Source organism: Lacerta agilis, chromosome 11, assembly GCF_009819535.1.
Source record: "Lacerta agilis isolate rLacAgi1 chromosome 11, rLacAgi1.pri, whole genome shotgun sequence".
In the NCBI taxonomy this organism is placed as follows: Eukaryota; Metazoa; Chordata; class Lepidosauria; order Squamata; family Lacertidae; genus Lacerta; species Lacerta agilis.
In genome coordinates this window covers 58,319,084-58,337,733 of record NC_046322.1, presented here as the reverse complement: position 1 = coordinate 58,337,733, position 18,650 = coordinate 58,319,084, and the positions used below count along the sequence as shown (strand labels likewise).

The 18,650-nt window shown below is 38.8% G+C and overlaps 1 protein-coding gene across 2 annotated transcripts in view; it reads left to right on the top strand.

Moving 5' to 3' along the window:
• The window catches only part of PCSK5 (proprotein convertase subtilisin/kexin type 5), a 213,173-nt gene that overhangs the window by 151,845 nt on the left and 42,678 nt on the right, over positions 1 to 18,650 (top strand). The window contains exons 16-21 of one of the 2 annotated variants that reach the window (XM_033164112.1): positions 1,974 to 2,167; positions 3,332 to 3,416; positions 4,128 to 4,225; positions 4,512 to 4,641; positions 5,703 to 5,818; positions 8,581 to 9,101. In XM_033164112.1, coding sequence (XP_033020003.1) covers positions 1,974 to 2,167; positions 3,332 to 3,416; positions 4,128 to 4,225; positions 4,512 to 4,641; positions 5,703 to 5,818; positions 8,581 to 8,696 — 739 coding nt within the window. In that variant the 3' untranslated portion in view covers positions 8,697 to 9,101. Of the gene's footprint in view, positions 1 to 1,973; positions 2,168 to 3,331; positions 3,417 to 4,127; positions 4,226 to 4,511; positions 4,642 to 5,702; positions 5,819 to 8,580; positions 9,102 to 18,650 lie in introns of those variants that run through there. The other variant, XM_033164114.1, reaches the window with a different exon arrangement.

The following is an 18,650-nucleotide window of genomic DNA, read 5'->3' as shown; positions in this document are numbered from 1 at the left end:
CATGGCACACGAGCCCCACAAAATTATTAGATTATACTGAATATCTTCAACTTACTTGGCAAACCAGTTTGAATCTTAGCAAAATTCTTATTCAATATACTTTTACATTTTCAGCACCAGTAGGCTTCAGAGACTAACTATGTTACATGAATGTGTGCACATTAAAGCACATATTAAAACTGATGAAAGGGTATTTTTAAAAAAAACTCCTGCAGCTTTAGGATGTGAAATTTGGAGTAAAGAAGTAGGGTGAGGTAATTTATTGTTTCCTCACTTGCTGTTACTTTCCTCCAAACAGATACAACACATCACATGGCTGGGATAGAGCTTAAGACAATTATTTATGGTAGTCCCGGTCTTTCCTGGAGCAAAATTTCCAAAACATGTAGACTTCCATTTGATGCCTTGGTCATTGACCTACAGTTTCTCATGGGGCTCTATTCTGCTTCCTATGCTATTCAGCCTCATCTGGGTGAAGCCGTCCAAGTTTGGGGAGTTTGGGGCCATCAATATGCGGATGGCGTCCAACTTAGACATCTCCTTTCTATCTCAGTACAAGGAAACAACTGAAGTTCTTGTCGGTGTCTGGCATCCGTTGCTGTCTGCGTGAGGATGAACAAATTAAAGTTTAATCCAAACAAGACTGGAATTGGCAGATCAGGGAATAAGGGTTCGACCATGCTTGGATTTGCTTACACTGCACTTCAAGGCTCAGGTTCATAGCTTGAGTTTTCTTCTGAACCTATTCATAAGCCTAGATCTCCAGATTTGGCAGTGGTTTTTGCACAGTTCACACTGCTGTGCCTACTATAACCATTCCTAGAGGTGTCAGATCTGGCCTTCGTTATATATAATTTGGAATACTGTATTCCTCTCTTTGAACAATGTTTGGAACTTTACCCAATTTAGATTTCTGGAGCCAAACTGTTAACTGGGGGACGTTATGTAGGGAGCATGTGATTGCTAAATTACTACTTCCGTTTCTGGGAACAATTCAGAGTGCTGGTTCCAACCTAAATGTATTGAGACCAGTTTATGACTTTCCCATACAAGCCTGCTGAGAGATCTCCGAGAGAGGTACTTCTCTCAATCCTGCCAATATCTGAGAATTAGTAGGGACATGAGAAAAGACCTTTCTCCATGGTTGTGCCTAAGCTGTGGAACTAGAGATGCCCACTAGACGCCATGCCAAATGTCCTTCAGGTGACAACTTGTTCATTTTGATAAGCCTTTGACTTTGTGTCTTTACTAGGTTTTATCTGCCCACCATTTTACTTTAGTTAAGAATCCTGATTGGCTTACAAATGTTTTATTATATTTGTACTGATATTGATGATATTGATATTACTGTCATTGGCTGTCATTGGTTCTATATGCAGAAAGAGAGGATACAAACTGAAATACTTTTAAAAATGTTAAGGAAGGGGATTGGGAATTAATGGGCAAAAGATAAAAGTGAGTGAAGAATCTTATCTAGAGTAATATTCAGGTGTTTGAGCCTTTGTGTGATTAGGGTTTGGTAAGGGGAGAATGGGGACACACCTGCTAGGCCCACCCTCTGGCGTCAGTCGGTCTCTTCCCCTCCACTCATTAGAGACCGAAGACTGCAGAAGGAGGCCTGCTCTACATGCCGAGGGTCCTTCTGTAATTTTTAAAACTGATCTTACAGGAGCCTACAGGCCTGCTCTAGGTCATTTGCCTTCTAACAAAGTGGAGGGTAGCAGGACCAGTAATTGGGGTGTAACAGTGGAAGCAGATTCAGTGAGCCTACCTTCCCTTACCGTGTGAGGACTAGGACAGCCGAACAGGGCTTTGGACACAAATGAGACTGGCTTGGTTTGTGCCACCCCTGGTTGTAGTCTCTGCTTCCATAAACAAAAGGAAAGCCACTATTCTAATCAACGCAGTTGCTTTTTCCCTGCCAAATTCATTGATAATTCTGACTCAGTCTTTTATTATCTTGTACAATGAAGAATCTGTGTTCCCAACTGTCCTCCTGGTCACTACAGCGCCGACAAGAAACGCTGTAAAAAGTGCTCACCCAACTGTGAAACATGTTTTGGAAGCCACAGTGATCAATGTAATACCTGTAAACCTGGTTACTATATCAATGAAGAGTCCAGGAATTGTGTTACCAGCTGTCCAGATGGGTTTTACCTGGATAATAGTAAGTATTTAAAAACAAAACCCTGTTATAATATTGGAAATAATTGGAAATCTTCAAGTTGCCATTAATGCATATTAAGGCTGATGATATTTATTAAACCAATTCATATTGCCTTTCCATTTCAGTTTGAACACTTAAGGCTCATATCAGAATTCTAAAAATACCGCTGAATAAACACATAAAAACAGATAACAGCAATAAAAAAACAACAATCATAATATAAAGAAAATCTGTCACAATACAGTCAGACATCAGGGATTGCGAATAAATTAATTTCAGTTCATATTTAAATGTGAATTTCTAAAGCTTGCGCTTCCCGAAATAAAATGAGAACCAAAAAACAGTCATCTTTCAAAATTTGTACTAATCAAAATTCTCCAATGAAACAATATCTACAAATATGCATTTATTGAGACAAAGTTTGTGTAAAAATTAACATACTAGTGAGAATAACATACTGAACACAGTGAGACTTAGTTCTGGGTAAACAAAGTCTCCCTTTTTATGCCCAGAACACTTCACTCTACAATGGCATAGCCTTCCCCCTACCACATTTCTGGTTTCCCCCATTGTTTCTCTTCTTTTTCATACTGTTTTTAGTCAGGGCAGTCTATTTTTTTTATAAATGTACCTTGTTATCTTTTGGCATTACTGAAAGTTTACTACAACTCAATGAGGAAAAGTTTACAGAATTCACCCCATGTATTAAAATCATTTATATAATAATAATTGAAATTATTTGAATGTTAGTACTTCAGCAGCACAGAATATTACTGTATTGGCCTGAATATAAGCCTCACTTCCCCCCCCCCCAAATTCTGACCGTGAAATGTAAAAGTGCAGCTTAAATTTGCAACCTTACAAAAGCTGGCTTTTACGATATCGCTGCTGAAACAGACAATCGGTAAAACGGAAGGGGTGTGAGTGCCTGTGGAATTTTAAGGGAGCTGCTTATATTCAGGTATTGTCTTCCTCCCCCCCCCCCCCGAAATTTTAAAGGTGCAGCTTATATTCAGGTGCGGCTTATATTAGGGCCAATATGGTATATTTTATTCAGCTCCTATTTGTGGTATCACATTAGGAATAGCAATAAGCAAGGAGACATAAATATATTATTGCATGTAATTGAACTGGGTTCTTTTCATTGTGTTCCTTTCTTTTCAGATAAGATTGTATGCCGTAAATGCAGTGAAAACTGTAAGACATGCACTGAATTTCAAACCTGCACAGAATGCAGACATGGCCTAAGGTAAGGAAATGATAGATTGTATTGAACATGGTAGCAAGGAAAGTTAAATAATATTATTTAACCTTCGCATTACATTCTGTTGAAGTGTGATATTCATTGTATGTGTAATCATGGCCAACGCTGAGTAAAAAAATGAAAAGCTGAGGAAAATGAAAGCTGTGGTCCATTTAAAATACAGTAGTGAGTGCATGTGCATATCAAAGTGGGCCATAAGCCATGGCTTACTGTGAATGAGCGGCATGTTAGCACATGCTCTTGACTTGATCCTGCTTCATTCTACCCTTCCTAGCCAGGAACAGCAAACCATGAGCCTTGGTTACCAATGTGCAAACCAAAAGTTGTGGTTTGTTTCTCTCTAAACAGACTTCAGTGGCAAGTCAAAGTTTGTTTTTGTATTTCCAATCATGGCTTGTTTGGGTTTGCACATCACGTTCATGCAAGGCCTGTAATTTGTTGCTGCTGGCTCCAGGATGGGCAGAACAAAATTCAGCAGGGTGCACTAGCATGCTTCTCGTGGTATAAGTGCGGGAGCGCAGAAAGACTTGCTTACAGAAAGACCCTATACTCATGGGGTGGTACTGAACACAAGTGCTCCTCAGAGTAGATGCATTTGTTTGAACATTAACAATATGTTAACTGTTGCCAAAAAAAAATTACACAGAAATGCCACATGCTAATCAGCATTTTCTAATTCTCCTTGTGTATCTCTAGTTTACAAGGATCCAGGTGTGTTATCCGCTGCGAAACAGGAAAATATTACAACGGCAGGGACTGTGAGCCATGCCACCATTCCTGTGCTTCTTGTGCAGGTACCTCTGATATCTTTTCATCAATGGGGGGGGGGAGGGGAATTATAGGCTTTTAATTTGCTATGCTGTAGCACTTCTTCCGGTGCTAGGACCTTTCTGTACTTATACTTGATTTCATCTTTTAAATCTTTCTGAAATAACTTTTCATTAAGTACACAATCCTACTCAATGTATTTTCAGTAGTCATTCATACTTCTGTGTCCATAGTATAATACACATCCATTGTCTCTATGCTCTGCTGCGAATTTGTCAGTATGTTACCTTGTTTGTTCTGTTGACTTCTGAGGTCCAGGAGCAGATGCTTGCATAAATTGCACCGAAGAGTATCTTATGGAGAATGGAAGGTGTGTGCTGGCTTGTAACAATGGCTACTACTTTGATCACTCGCTAGAAAATGGATACAAAACTTGCAAAAGGTAAAAAGTATTCCTCAAAAACTATATTTTGTTTGTTTTAAAACCAAATGCATCTATTTAATATGTAAACCATAACTAATTGGAGAATATAGTTCTGGCATATGATGTATGACAACCAAGCAAAACCTTCGAGAGCCAGTGTGGTGTAGTGGTTAAGAGCGGTAGACTTGTTATCTGGTGAACTGGGTTCACTTCCCTGCTCCTCCACATGCAGCTGCTGGGTGACCTTGGGCTAGTCACACTTCTTTGAAGTCTCTCAGCCCCACTCACCTCACAGAGTGTTTGTTGTGGGGGAGGAAGGGAAAGGGGAATGTTAGCCGCTTTGAGGCTCCTTCGGGTAGTGAAAAGCGGGATATCAAATCCAAACTCTTCTTCTTCTCTTCTTCTTCAGACTTAAATTTAATACTTTCTTTTCTTGTGAGTTCTATGTGTAATTCCTGTGTTTATAAGATTTGATTATGTGCTAGAAGATAAGAAATATGCATCACATTCATGTTCAAGGATAGATAAAATGAACTGGCCGTGCTATGGAAGAAATGGAGACTTTTTTCTCCCTAGCCAAATTAATGCTAGCTTTTCACTGAAGGAGAGACTTCAGCAGTCAGCACTATAGGGTGACTGTAGTAAACTACTAGACTTCAGAAAACTTACTCATCTGGCTCCAGCAGTCTTATGCTATTCTCCTTTGGAGAAGAATTTCCCAACTATTTATCTCTCCTCTACCCACCCACCTTTTTCCATCTTCTATCTTTCATGATTGTTTCACAAGATAATGTATACAAAGTGTTTTGAACATCCACAAGTGCTATATACTGGTAAATGCTTATTATTTTATTCCATTCTATCGTCTTGCAACAGGCCCATGAGATTCCTTTCCACTTTTAAAGTGCCTTGGGGTTCTTTCACCTATATACACATTATTTATTTGTCATATTTGTGACACATTCTACTTTCTGTACTTCGCTTCAGCACCTCTTGATATGAAATGAAGGAATCAAACAGTCTTTGATACTGAGACTATGTGATTAACCATATATTTAACTTACTGTCTTTTCATTAAGATGTGATGCCAGCTGTTTTGGATGCAGTGGTCCAGGAGAGAAAAACTGTACAAGTTGTCCAAATGGCTATATCTTAGAAACAGGTCTCTGCACAGTTGGTCTAGTCTGTAAAGATGGTAAGTATTTTTACCTATCTCAAAATAAAATATGTTTCTGTCTTTTTCCAGATTCTTCACATCTGTTTCATATTTCGTGGCCATAGTGGACACAATTAATTGTGGTTTTCATTTCACAAGAATAGAATGCATGTGCTACTATTTAATTAACTTTTTTTTCATTTGTAACATCCATAACTTTGGCAGCTGTTTACAAATATTTAGCAATATTATAAACTAAAAGCAGTCTGGGTGGTAGGGATATTCTGCAGCAGTGGAACTGAGCTTTGCTGGGCTCACACCAGCCAGCAAAAACAGTGAAACCACATCACACACACTTTGTGGTTGTTTGTTGTTTCAGTGGGAGGGCAAGGCAATTCTACTGGGTGGAAGAGGGAGAATCACAGGCAGAAGAATCACCAGAGCTCTCCTGTTGTTTCTTGGGTGCCATTTAACGAACAGTGCCAGATTACTAGATTTCCTAGATTACTAAGGAAGCCTCAGCTGATTGGCATGACAGAAGAACATATTTTAATGGTGGCTCGTGTGTGGATTGTCCCCTTGTCTTCAGATACCCATGCCTTTCACCCACAATCACCTGCTTCTTGTTCCCAGTTTCTGTGAACCAGCTGCTTTTGTGTCCTACCAACATCCCCTTATCCTCTACTGTGGGACTGTGTGGCAGCTGCTGGCTCTGATGACTCCACTACCCTTCCCAAGTGTTTTCTCCCATTTCATGATTTGTATCCAATTACAATTGCCTCCAAACTGAAAATTTCACCTTTCCAGATTCTACCTCACATTCTGCCTTCCCCTTCCCTAGATACTCTTAGAGCCACTGTACTCAACAGTCATCCTTTTTCTCCAGTTCCTGTGACCTTTGGGGGCAAAACGTTAAAACTATTGTTCAGCTAATCTTTTCGCTAGGATCACAGCGAGTAACCTTATAATGCATCAATGCAGATACCCCGTATTTGGATATAATTAGTATATTTAGACAGTCTAAATGGGACATTTGTGAATGATGTGAATAGAACAGACATACACCACTTTAAAAATTACTGATAAACTGAGATTTTGTCAGTGCTGTTTTTCTAGAAAATTAGGTGCCAGAACACACCATGAATGTTTCCCTTGTTCTCTAATGATGACAGTGGTCGTCGTCGTCCCCCCCCCCCGAGTTGTCCCGGCTGGGGGGGAAAAGCCCTGCATTGGGCTATGATATATCTATTATGATAATCTGTCAGTGTTGTGTTTGGTTTAAAAAAGCTCTTGGTCATGTTCATGAATTTCCATATTAATGTCTCCATATTTTTATAAGCTCTTCTGGAAGAGCAGAATCTAAATACTAAATACGTAGATGAAACTAGGCTTTAGCTTGTGAACCTTTTTGTGCAGAGTATTTTGACTTAAAGTTGTGCCAGCCACCTGCAATAGATAGCTTGCAACCTCCATAACAACACATGGAAGCATTACTGAAAGTAGGTTTCTGTTCTGCACACTTCATATTGATTGCCACTTTTGCTGAGCTTTAAGAAAACAAAACTCCCGTGGAGACCTTTTTATTTTTCAGGAATGGATTACTTTCAAGTATGATTTGCACTTTATCACATTCTGTAGCTCATTTTTCGATATTCTGTCACAAGAAATTCTAAACTCTTTTCCCCACTCGCACACAAGGCATAAAACTGCTGAAACCAAGCAGCACTGATACAATGTTAATTTAACTAGGTGACCATTTAGAGAGCTGTGCTTAATATCCTCCAGTTCTGCCAAAGTTTGCAAGTGCAGAGCAAGCTTCATTGAGAGAACACCAGCTAACAATTGACAGATAGATGAGAGAATTGATAACTTCAGCCATACTTTGATCTATGATTTACAATTTACTATAGAAATACTGCCATAGTTCCTGTTTGCTTGTTACTGTCCAGGGAGAAATCTCAACCCTATATGCACTGGAGAGAGATAATAAAAAGTGAACTAAGGTGCAACACATTTATTTTAATCATGGGATTTCCATTACAACCTGAGTGAAAACATTCATTCTTTCCAGAGACATTATGGCCAGTACAATACAGTTCACCCATTATTTTTTGCTCATATTGTGGGAGGCAGGTAAGGGGGGGGGGTGTAGACCACAGCCTAAGGTCCAGACCAGATTAAGATTTCTCCAGAAAGTAACAAGTGAACAGGCTCATGAAAGCTTTGGATTGTCACTGGTTGTTTCCTAACCATAAACACTTATTTTTGGAGTAGAAAGGCTTAGGAACAGGATTAATGGGTGATATTCAACTAAGCTTTACTCAGGGTAGGCCAGTTGAAATTAAAAGAGCATGACTAAGTTAGGTCCAGTCTAAATGGAACTTAATGAGCTAAATGAAACTTGGTTGGATACCACCCACTATAAAGTACAATTTTAAATTATGTAAATATTCTTGGGATGTGGCTGTTTATTCAACAGTATTCATAATACTCAATAAAATACCTTCCACTGTATTTTTCACTGTTTTCTAATATTTTTCTTTCTGGTCTTTCCCCCCCCTCCTTTCATGAATGGATACAAATCACTCCTTCCTGGAACACAATATTTCTTCCTGAAAACAAATGCTGTTGTGACTGAAACTCCCTTTGATGAAAACACAATTTCCTATTTGTTACCTGCTACCTGCTCCTGAATGGTCTCTTCCATCAAATTTGCCTGTCTGACAAATTAAATCTTCCTTCACTTGATACCATGCTGTTTAAAACTTCAACTTCTCTTCACTCTCTTTGACCTCTGGAAGCAACGGAAGAATCTTGGGCCGAAGGAGGCTTCTGTATGCTAGTGAAAAAGAACAATCTTTGTCAACGGAAAGTACTCCAGCAACTTTGTTGCAGAACATGTACACTAAAAGGCTGAATTGGCACCTCTCCAAGTTCTCTTGCTCCTGTAGACTTATAGATTAATCCATATTATTAAAAATGAAAAAAGCGCAAACCACCTTTCTCTCTCTCTCTTTCTCTATCTCCCCTTTGGGGAGAGAGTGAACTGTATGTTGGAACTTAAAATAGAAAACTACAACAAGCCTACCTTTCTTAACTGGGTGTTTAGCACAAAGCATCCTGGATCACAGTGTCAGTATTGGTATGACCAAAGCATTTGATGCCAAAATTAAAGATTTGATTTCCTATCAACTTAAGGATATTCCTGCATATTTTTTTAACATTCTCATTTCCTTTTTCCTGGTTGTTTCCCCTCCAAGATGTGTAGAGTGTTTCAAGAATACAACACAAGTTTACAAGGATTAAAACAGAACAAAAAACATGCTTGCATTAGTCTTTTTTGTGCTTATATACTCAGAATGTGGAAGAATGTTAGGCAATTAAGCAATCCTTAAGAGAATTAGAAACAACTTTCAAATCAGAGCTATGCTTAACATCCACTGCAATATTAGAAGACTCTAATGCATCTGTGTATGGTTTCTAGTCATACCCTATATTGTGTGTTGTTTGTTTTAATTATACAGCATTTGTTACGTTTTGCCAAAAAACATTTTAAGGTGTAGCCATGTTAACTGGTATATTTTGAAAGCTGACATTTTTGTCATAGTTTTATTATATTTTTAAAGGTGCAAAGTTCTTAAACATTCAGGGCTTTCTTCCTGCTGTGAATAAACTCTGAAAGGTGCAGAGTCCTGTTAAGGTTTTGATTTTGATTTTGATTTTATTTTTTAATGTAGTTTTCATACTTGAAACTGGAATGCACCAATAACCATGAATAATAATATGGATCCACTCTTTTAGACATGGGGCACTAATCAGATGACCAGCACACAAATCCAGAAACCCTTTGCATTTATGTGAGCTGTGATGTATACATGGATTTCTCCATTCACTTTACTGGTTAGAGCAGCCCAACTCCTGCATCCTTAATGCAGCTGGAACTGCCTTCTCCGTGGAAGTGGAAGTTAGCTCCCTACTATTACAATGTATGCATTGTAATATGCCTGCCCTTCTGGAGGTACATATAGAGTGGCTTGTGCATGAGTTTTAATACATTCTAAACCTTATACATACACGGTAGGCTGTTTCCTGCCCACTGACTGCATTCTCTGGATTGTGGCAATGGTGGAAAAGGATTGGTATATGGAACTTCTACAAAATGTTTGCATGATTGGTGCCTATAACTGAAATACACTGAACCAAATTTAACTCTTGATGTTCATACATCATCAATGGAACATAAAAGAGTGGACCAATATGGTACTTGTGCAATAATAGTTAACTTATAGTTCTAGGCCTGGTGCTATTCATATTCTGCTATCATATAAGAAGTAGAGAAAATCTCCCCCGCAAAAACCCCCTTAAAACTACATATATTGTATTTTCTAGGCAATCTAGAAATAGCATTTAAGTACAGTTCATACATTCCTACATGAGAAAATAAATGTATGATAGATTATTTGAGATAAAAACAGGGACCCAAATTTCTTCCTTCAAAATAATTTGTTTCACTGTGTATGTCAAATCTAAAATAGGTTTAGTTCATCATGAAATAAAACAGAACTTTCCAGATTTCTGATTGTACCGTAATAGCCCCTAAACATTACAAATGGTTTGTAGAAACAACAAAGCCCTCTTTTAACAGAAAAGCTGAATTATTCCAAGATCACCACCAAATATATAGTTTAAATATATAGTTTAAGATTAACATTGTACGATTTGTCACTTTAGGCCTCAGGGTTTGAATATATACTGTCATTATCAATTTAATAGTTATTATTCTAAACTTAAACTCATGAACAGACATGCAGAATGGCAGTGGGTTAAGTGTGTGTAAGTGCCCAAGATGGTGTCAATAGGCCAGTTAGTGTTAGTTCCTTTCATTTATGTTCTAGAGACAACTCTCTCAGTTAGGAAAAATTTTATTGTAATAAAATAATCATAACCACTTACAGGTTTTATTACCATCAAGTGGTATATAAGTTTTGTTAAACAAACATGCAAGTAACATAGTAGTAAGTGTCGCCACCTGTCACTAAAAGAATAAAGAGTACAACTCCTCTAAAAACTATCTGGGATTCACACAATGGGGGAAAGTGTATTCATTGCAAGTGCCCTGCATGGAGCACGGAGCAAAAAACTCACTGCATTCCACTACCTGCTCTCAGGTTCCCCTCCTGCGGAGGAAAAGGAAAGTTACACAAATTCCCTAAAACTCATTCGGAGGGTACCTAGAATAGAAAGAAATGCACAAGCAGATGATCTGTGACCAGGCACCTGAAAAAGTAGTTTACTTTAAACTGGAAATGCTAACAGTATTTTTGGCTTTAAAGTGGTGAAAACGGGGAAACATCAGACATCATGTCACTCATGCAGCTGAGTTATTTATGTTTAAATCCCACTGAAATCAATGGAGCTTAAGCTAATCACAAATAATTTGTCAAGCTTATTTCAACAGAAATTAAGTGAGACTTGAAGATGTTGGGCCTGGGCCGGTGACTGTGTCTTCTAGGAAACCACAGTCAGCTTGATATGTTTAGTTCCATTGGCATCTATCTACTTACTAAAAAGTCTGAAACTATCACAACTCTGTTGGTACTAATTTAACCGCTAGTACTGTCTGGAATGCTTTGTTTCTCTACATAACATTATTAACAAGAAAATAATGCTTTCAAAGTTTAAGTTAATGGTATATATATTATATAAATAAATAAATATTATATTATATTATATATATATATTCCTAATTGTGATATAATGTATTGAATTGTAAAGAATTTATTTGGATACTTACAAATGCTTCTAACACAACTATAGAAAAGAATTTAATTTTTTAAATACTGACACATTGTTAAATCCAGATACATTTTTACTGAGGAATACTGTACATGTGTAAAATGTTCAGTTGTTATTTGTAAAATAGGGTAGTACTGTTGTGATTGATATTGGCCAAAATCAATGTTATTCCATATTTTATTTTTTATTAAATTAACCTACGTTCCTGTTCCTTTGGTGTAGTAAAGCACATTTATGAACCATATACATACAGTTCTATGCTTAGAAGGGGAAGTAGTTTTTCTGGGCTTCTCTTCTTCCCCACCCCATTCTTTTCAAGAAGCAATTTGGTAGTAAAAAGGAAATCACTGAAATAAAGTGAAACAATGTTTTAAATTAAATATATATTTGTCTATAAAAAGAAAAAAATACTGGTGTTTGCAACAATCTGATAGTGTTTTTGAATCCTGGTATAGATCAGGTTGGACATCTCTTCAGCTGCTGCAGATTTTTCACACAATTAGCTTTAGAGGACAGGAGGAAAAGTGAGGCTTACCTGCACTTTATGCAAAGGGCCAAATGAGTGACACAGTTCATCCAGCAGAGGAAGCAGCAGCCTTTTTTGGCACTGAAGACCACATGCACAATGAACAGGAAGGTGGAAGCTGCATGTCTGTGGGCGGGGCCAGACCTGGTATCCCCCTCATTCTTCCACCACTCTAATAAAACACACACACACACACACATTTACATATACAGTGGTACCTCGGAATTTGTTCTGGAAGTCCATTCAACTTCCAAAACGTTCGGAAATCAAGGCACGGCTTCCGATTGGCTGCAAGAAGCTCCTGCAGCCAATCGGAAGCCCCGTTGGACGTTCAGGTTCCAAAGAACGTTTGCAAACCAGAACACTCATTCCCAGGTTTGCAGGATTTGGAAGCCAAAATGTACGAGTACCAAGGTGTTGGACAACCAAGGTATGACTGTACATCCAAATTTACTCTCACACACGCGTGCATGACTTCACACACTCTCACACGTGTACCAAACCTCCCCCCACTCTCTAACATGCAACCTTCTGTCCTTTCCCCTCCCTTATGTTAATATGCATAAGTGTATGTGTATCTTATCCCCCCACCAGCAGCAGCCATAGGATCACTGGAGAGTGGAGGCTTTAATCTTCCTCCCTCCAGCAATTCCAAAGAAGCCAAAGTTGCAGCCCAGCGGCATGGGAATAGCTAAAATTTCTCCACTGTCTAGCTGATTGTTGATAAGCTGGACAGGAGGGTGAGCCACATGGAAAGCAGTTGAGGGTGATAGGTTGCCAACATGTGCTCTAGTGCATGCAGAAACTGAAAGCATGATCATCAGGCAAACATGCTTGGAATTTATTCCACACAGTGGTGTGTAAGCAATGGCTAACTTAAAGGAATGGTAGCCTATTAAGTAGTTTGAGAACTGCTGGACATTTATTCCTATAGGCCAGGGGTGTCTGCAATCTACTCCTACTGTAAATAAACTGGCAGTGATCTACTCGTTGGATTGACCAGAGTTGTCGAGCTTTTGGGGGGAGAAATATGTTGGTTCATTAGAATAATATCCAATGGACAGCAAAACCATACACAAATATGGAGCAAAGGTCACAGGGGCCTGGTTCACGTGTAACCGTAAGCCAAACTATGGCTGACTGGGACCACACAAATGTGCAGTATCCTGGAGAATTTACAGCTGGCCCTTCATCATGAAAAAGCCCAGTTTCTCATTTTTCCAGCATTTTCTGATTTTTTTTTAATCAGGAAACTTCTTCAGCATTTTAGTTCAAATTTCTTCAAATAAACTTTTTTTCCCACTAATGTACACATTTTGCAAGTACTTTTTCGGGATAGAATGCATTTCGTACACTATTTTCACTAATCTATTTTTTTACACACACACACACCCAAAAATAAGCATTTTTATAAACACTGGTTAGTTGGACAGCTCAGCTGCATCCCAAAGTCTGGACAAGTGTAAATTTCAAAGGGTGGCTATGCTTCAGTTCTCATATTATTTCAGAAAGTGTGATTTTAATAGATTATGCTTTGAATGTGAACTGAATCCAATTTCTTCCACCTCTGTACTGTTCTGACAGTATAAAACACACCCTCCCCACCTTGAGCTTCATTTCTTCATTTTTTACCTGTGCTGCTGCACTTTGCCATTTTGCCCAATGTGATCTCTTTCCTCTGGACTCCTTGCCTTGAATTTCCTGCCTCCAGAAATGTCTTTCAACTCAAGTCCGCATTCTGATCTATACAGAGTACACTCTCTGTATCTAAGGATTACATGTTTTAATTCCAGCCAAACAACTCCTTTATTGAGGGCGGCTGTAATGCGAGCATTCGCTTGCTTGCAGCTGTTTCCTACACAGTTTGAATATGTATGCACGTTCCCATGCTGCCACACATTTCTGCTATTAGTATTAAAGCATTCACAATACAATATGGATTTATGAATATAAGTATTGCACTTGGATGGGCTAAAAATGTATCCAAAGTATCATAAACAACTTTCAACACTTGTTTCTCTGAGGCAGTAACACATTGTAACAATCCTCCCCATATTATAACATTTACGCTGGGAATGACTGATGGAAGTGCTCCTACATCTTCAAAATGTAACATAGAAACTACCTTCAGCAGGTTACCAGTTTCCATGAAGACAATTCAATAGCAGAGAAGCCACTGCTTAAGCCAACTAAAAGGCTATGCAGCTGACTATATCCTTTCCAAACACTAATATGTGCAAAGCTTTAGGAAGATGCAAATTTCTAAACTAAAGCTGCATTCCTAAGCATATTTACTAGGAAGCAAGATCCACTGAATTTAAGGTGTACTTTGATCTTCATTGACCTCAAGCTATACATTAGAACAGCCTTCACCAACCTGCTTCCCTCTGGATAGACTACAAATCCCATCAGCCCTAGTCAGAAATAAGCCAGCATTAGATCATGTTCCATAATTCTTCCCTTCATGAAAAATTTGTTTTAATTGTATTTTATGTTTTTAATCAGGTATGTGAACTGCCTCAAGAGGGCATTACAGTGAAAGACAGCCTATGACTGCTGAGACTAAATAGAATAGATAAACAAAATGTCTAAAGTAGCCTGGTCAACTGCAAATCCAGTGAGGGATTTCCCAGCTCAATATCACTGCTCTAAGCTGTATTGTTTCCCAAGTGAGGGCAGTGGATGCGGGACAGATGGCCTTTCCATCCCTTTCCTTATTCTTACCCCATCAATATGGGGGGGGGAGCCATTTTGAGATTTACAGTTACCAGAAGAGAAAGAGGCGGCAACCTTGCCCACCAGGAAAAGAAAGTGCCCTTAGGGTGCCCTCTGGTGAAGGATTGTGTCCAGCTGCACTATTTTGAGTCCCTCCATGACTGAAATTCACCCTTGGCTATCCAGTTTGCTAGCACTCCATTGAGCACCCAAGAATATTTTCAAAGTGACTTGCAAAGAAGCCCAGAGTGGTGAAGGCAATAATGCTTCCTTTCCATTTTTGGCCATTCCTCTTCCCAGAGAAGCAGTGGTGGCGGCTGGAAGGCAGCAATGAGACAGAAAGCATGGGCTCCCTGCACTATTCTGGACTCCTGGCTCACTTCTGCCAATGCTACCCAGCTAGAATAGCACAGCTCGAGTAGAGTACCTTTACCTTCATGCCTTGCATGGCTAACACCACACCACCACCTTCTCATTGCTTCTGTGACTGATCTCAGCACCCAGAAGCAGTGGAACAAACAGAGGAATGGTGTGGCAGAACCAGTATTGATTTAATAAGAAAAAATAAATGAGGCCAGAATCAGTCCCTATGGGTCACAGAATTTGCGCATGCATTTTAAACAGTGAAGTCTATCATTACTGAAAGTACCAGCTATGCCAATATTAAAAATTCTGTGTGGCAATTCACCATACCACTGCATTTTATTCATTACTGGCAGTTTTCAGTAGTTGGAAAAATAACTAGAACCCCCCCCCCCCGGATGAATTTGTGATAGTCTCTTCCCTCTGCTTCAAGATATTGTTAGACAAAGGAAGGGCCGCCACAATTTTCAGAATGGTGAATGAAATCAACAAGCCCCACCCACTTCCTGATTCTCACCAAATATTGACAAATCATACCCAAAATAGCCTTCTAAAAATAGTTACTATGGTGGGCATTACAAAAGGTAGGGGGCTCTCCCCACTTCAAGCATGGAATGATCAGAGAGCCCATCAGGGAGAAAGAAGGAGACGAGTGAGCAGCTGCTTAATTATGATCTTTATATATTCCAGATTTGCACTTAGGGGCTTAGAACTTGAAAGGCAGAAGCAGTGTGTGTCAGTTCTTGTGGAGAACATGACTTAAAGCTTATGATTCCATTGAATTTTTTAAACAGCATTTTTAGAAATATGGGCATTGTCTAACATAATGCCAAATGCAGCCAATTGATAGAGGCTGAAGGTGGTGGAACTTACACAGTACAGCAGACATTGTACAAAGAGAGCAACAGGAATGGTCAAAGAATGATTTAATACAAGGCTAATAGTATATCGACAGATTCTATAGCCCAGGGGAAATCATAAGATCAGAGTCCACAGGAACACCCACAGAACTTTTCAGTGAAACATTTCGTTCCACTGTATTGCCATCAGCTTTTATTGCTCTGTGGAAATCCTGTGTATTGAATTGTTGCATAATTACTCCCTTACAGCACCCAGTAGTGTACTAGGTGTTCCATTTTTTCTGTGGATCAGAGGCACAAAAACCAGGTCTATGCCTGGAGGAAATTTGTTATTTCCTGTAATATATATGGTTTATACTGGGGGGGAAATGTCTATTTGTTTTTCATATCTCCCTGAAAGATAATTTGTGTTTCCTGTAAATATGGATCACATAAATATTAAACTGTATTTTGGGTAGTTACTTTGGGTAAGGCAGGTTTTGGAGAGAAAACCGCTAGCAGAAAACCAGACTTTCTTCCATTTCATGTCCTCATTTAGTTGGGCTCTTTCACAGTAGCTTTAACCTTTACATTCCAGTTCACGTTCTGCCTTCTTAGGAACATGTCTAAATACTGGCATGGGCTCTTTAGCTTCAGCAGATAATGAAATGGCAGAAGCCACAAACTCTGCAAAAGTGTGAGTATGCTGAGAAAGAGTCAAAATGCATTTTGGGCTGTTTCAGACATAAACATTCTGAGGCTGATAAATCACAGCTTATCAGCTCAGCGACTAGCTTCATGCTCACCTCTCTTTCTTCTCTTTGCACACCCTGGTTCCGATGCTAACATCCCTGGTTTCATATCCTGGTTAGTAATCTGTGATTAAACCACAGCTTTCCAGTTTGGAGAAGGAAAGTGGTTTCGATATCACTGCAAGGAGGGAATACACAGGGACACAGCTTGTTTGCAGGCAGATAAACCATAGTTATTGGCCTGGCAGCATTGCATCTCAGCCCCAGATGCTGTAATGGAAAATCTGTCTCACTAATCTGCTGAAAGCCAGGACAGCAATATGCATATAGTTAAACATAACCCATCTTTGTATATGGATTTCAAGAGACAATGAAAACTATTTAGCAGCAGCAGCCAAATATTAAGCAAGCATAATACATTAAGGACATTCTGTCCAATATACTGAATTCATTCATTGTCAGGGAGGTAACACCTGACACTTCTTCCCTGAGATATATCCTGGTCTTGGAAGTGGGGAAATGCTACTTGCTGTGTCACAAGTGTTACTAAACCAGATAAAAATGGGATAAAAATGTGAATTTCTTCATTAATACTCTTGTATTTGCTATGTGCACAGGACAAGTGAGTAAAATATAATTTTAAAAATATTGCTTGTAGACAAAAAAAAGTAAGGTGGAAAGGCTCAGCATTTTCACTCCCTGCCAGACACAAATGTGCTAATGATTCCTGGAAATCAGTGTATGTTTGCAAATCCCTTGGTGCAAAACAGTTCATTTGTTATAGAGAATTCCAAACGAGTTTAGAGCCAACTGCAGAATGAATTCCTCCAGAGATGTGTCATTTCTCTATCTCTCAGAGCCTTAGCTATCTACCATGCTTATTTCTGCTGAGCAGAACAAATCATGTCCAGAATTTATTCTCATCCCTTTTTATCCCAACCAAGACCACATTTCTAAAAAAAACCATTTCATTTTTCTATATACAGACTATATTTCATCTACACACTCAGCTATTGAAACCTGTGTGCTTGGTGTTCTTCGGTGTGCTATGTCCTGCTTTTACACAAAAATAAACACATATTCCTACTTCTTATGTGCTATCTCTGTCCACATATGCTTCTCACCTTCCGTCCACTCACAAATCTTTAGATTTTTTTTAAAATTAAAAGTATACCTTTAATCAAAGCAGTTTACAACAAACATACAAAAGAGGCATGTAAAATTTTGAATCAGAGATCAGCTTTTACAGATAGAGATTTTTTTAATTGCCTGCATAAGCGTGGTGGCATAGAAAAGTTTTCAGAGACTTCTAAATATTAAAGCAGCAGGCACCTCCCAGATCCCTATTGTCAGCGCATTCCACAGGATGATGCTCCCACACATTATTTCTGTGACCGAGCTGCGATATGAGTTGAGGCACCCTGCACCCTGTATGTTAATACAAGTACCTTTAAACTGGTGGTATTTCCCTCATTCTACTAGCTATTTTGTGGCTGCCATATCACATGATATTACCTATTTTGTTTTGTTTTTCAGCTCACATTTTTCAGCTCACATTAATAAGCATGTAAAGAGTTTCTCCAAACTGTAGGTCAGCCCTTTTTGAATTCTTCCTTATTTGCTTTTACAAAAACTATGATTGACCAGTCTTAGTTGTGCAATGCCCTACTTGTTAGCTTTTCTTTTTCCAATCCATGTTTTAAAAAAGACAATTAAACACTGTCCATTCCAAGATACTGACTGCTTTCCAAAATGGTTGTTTATTGTTTTATCAATGCTCCTTGTGTATGTGAGTTCTTTGCAACATCCACAAGATATTATTGGCATCAAAATGCTGGCCGAAATCCCCACACCACCTCTACAATTTAAATTGGATCCAC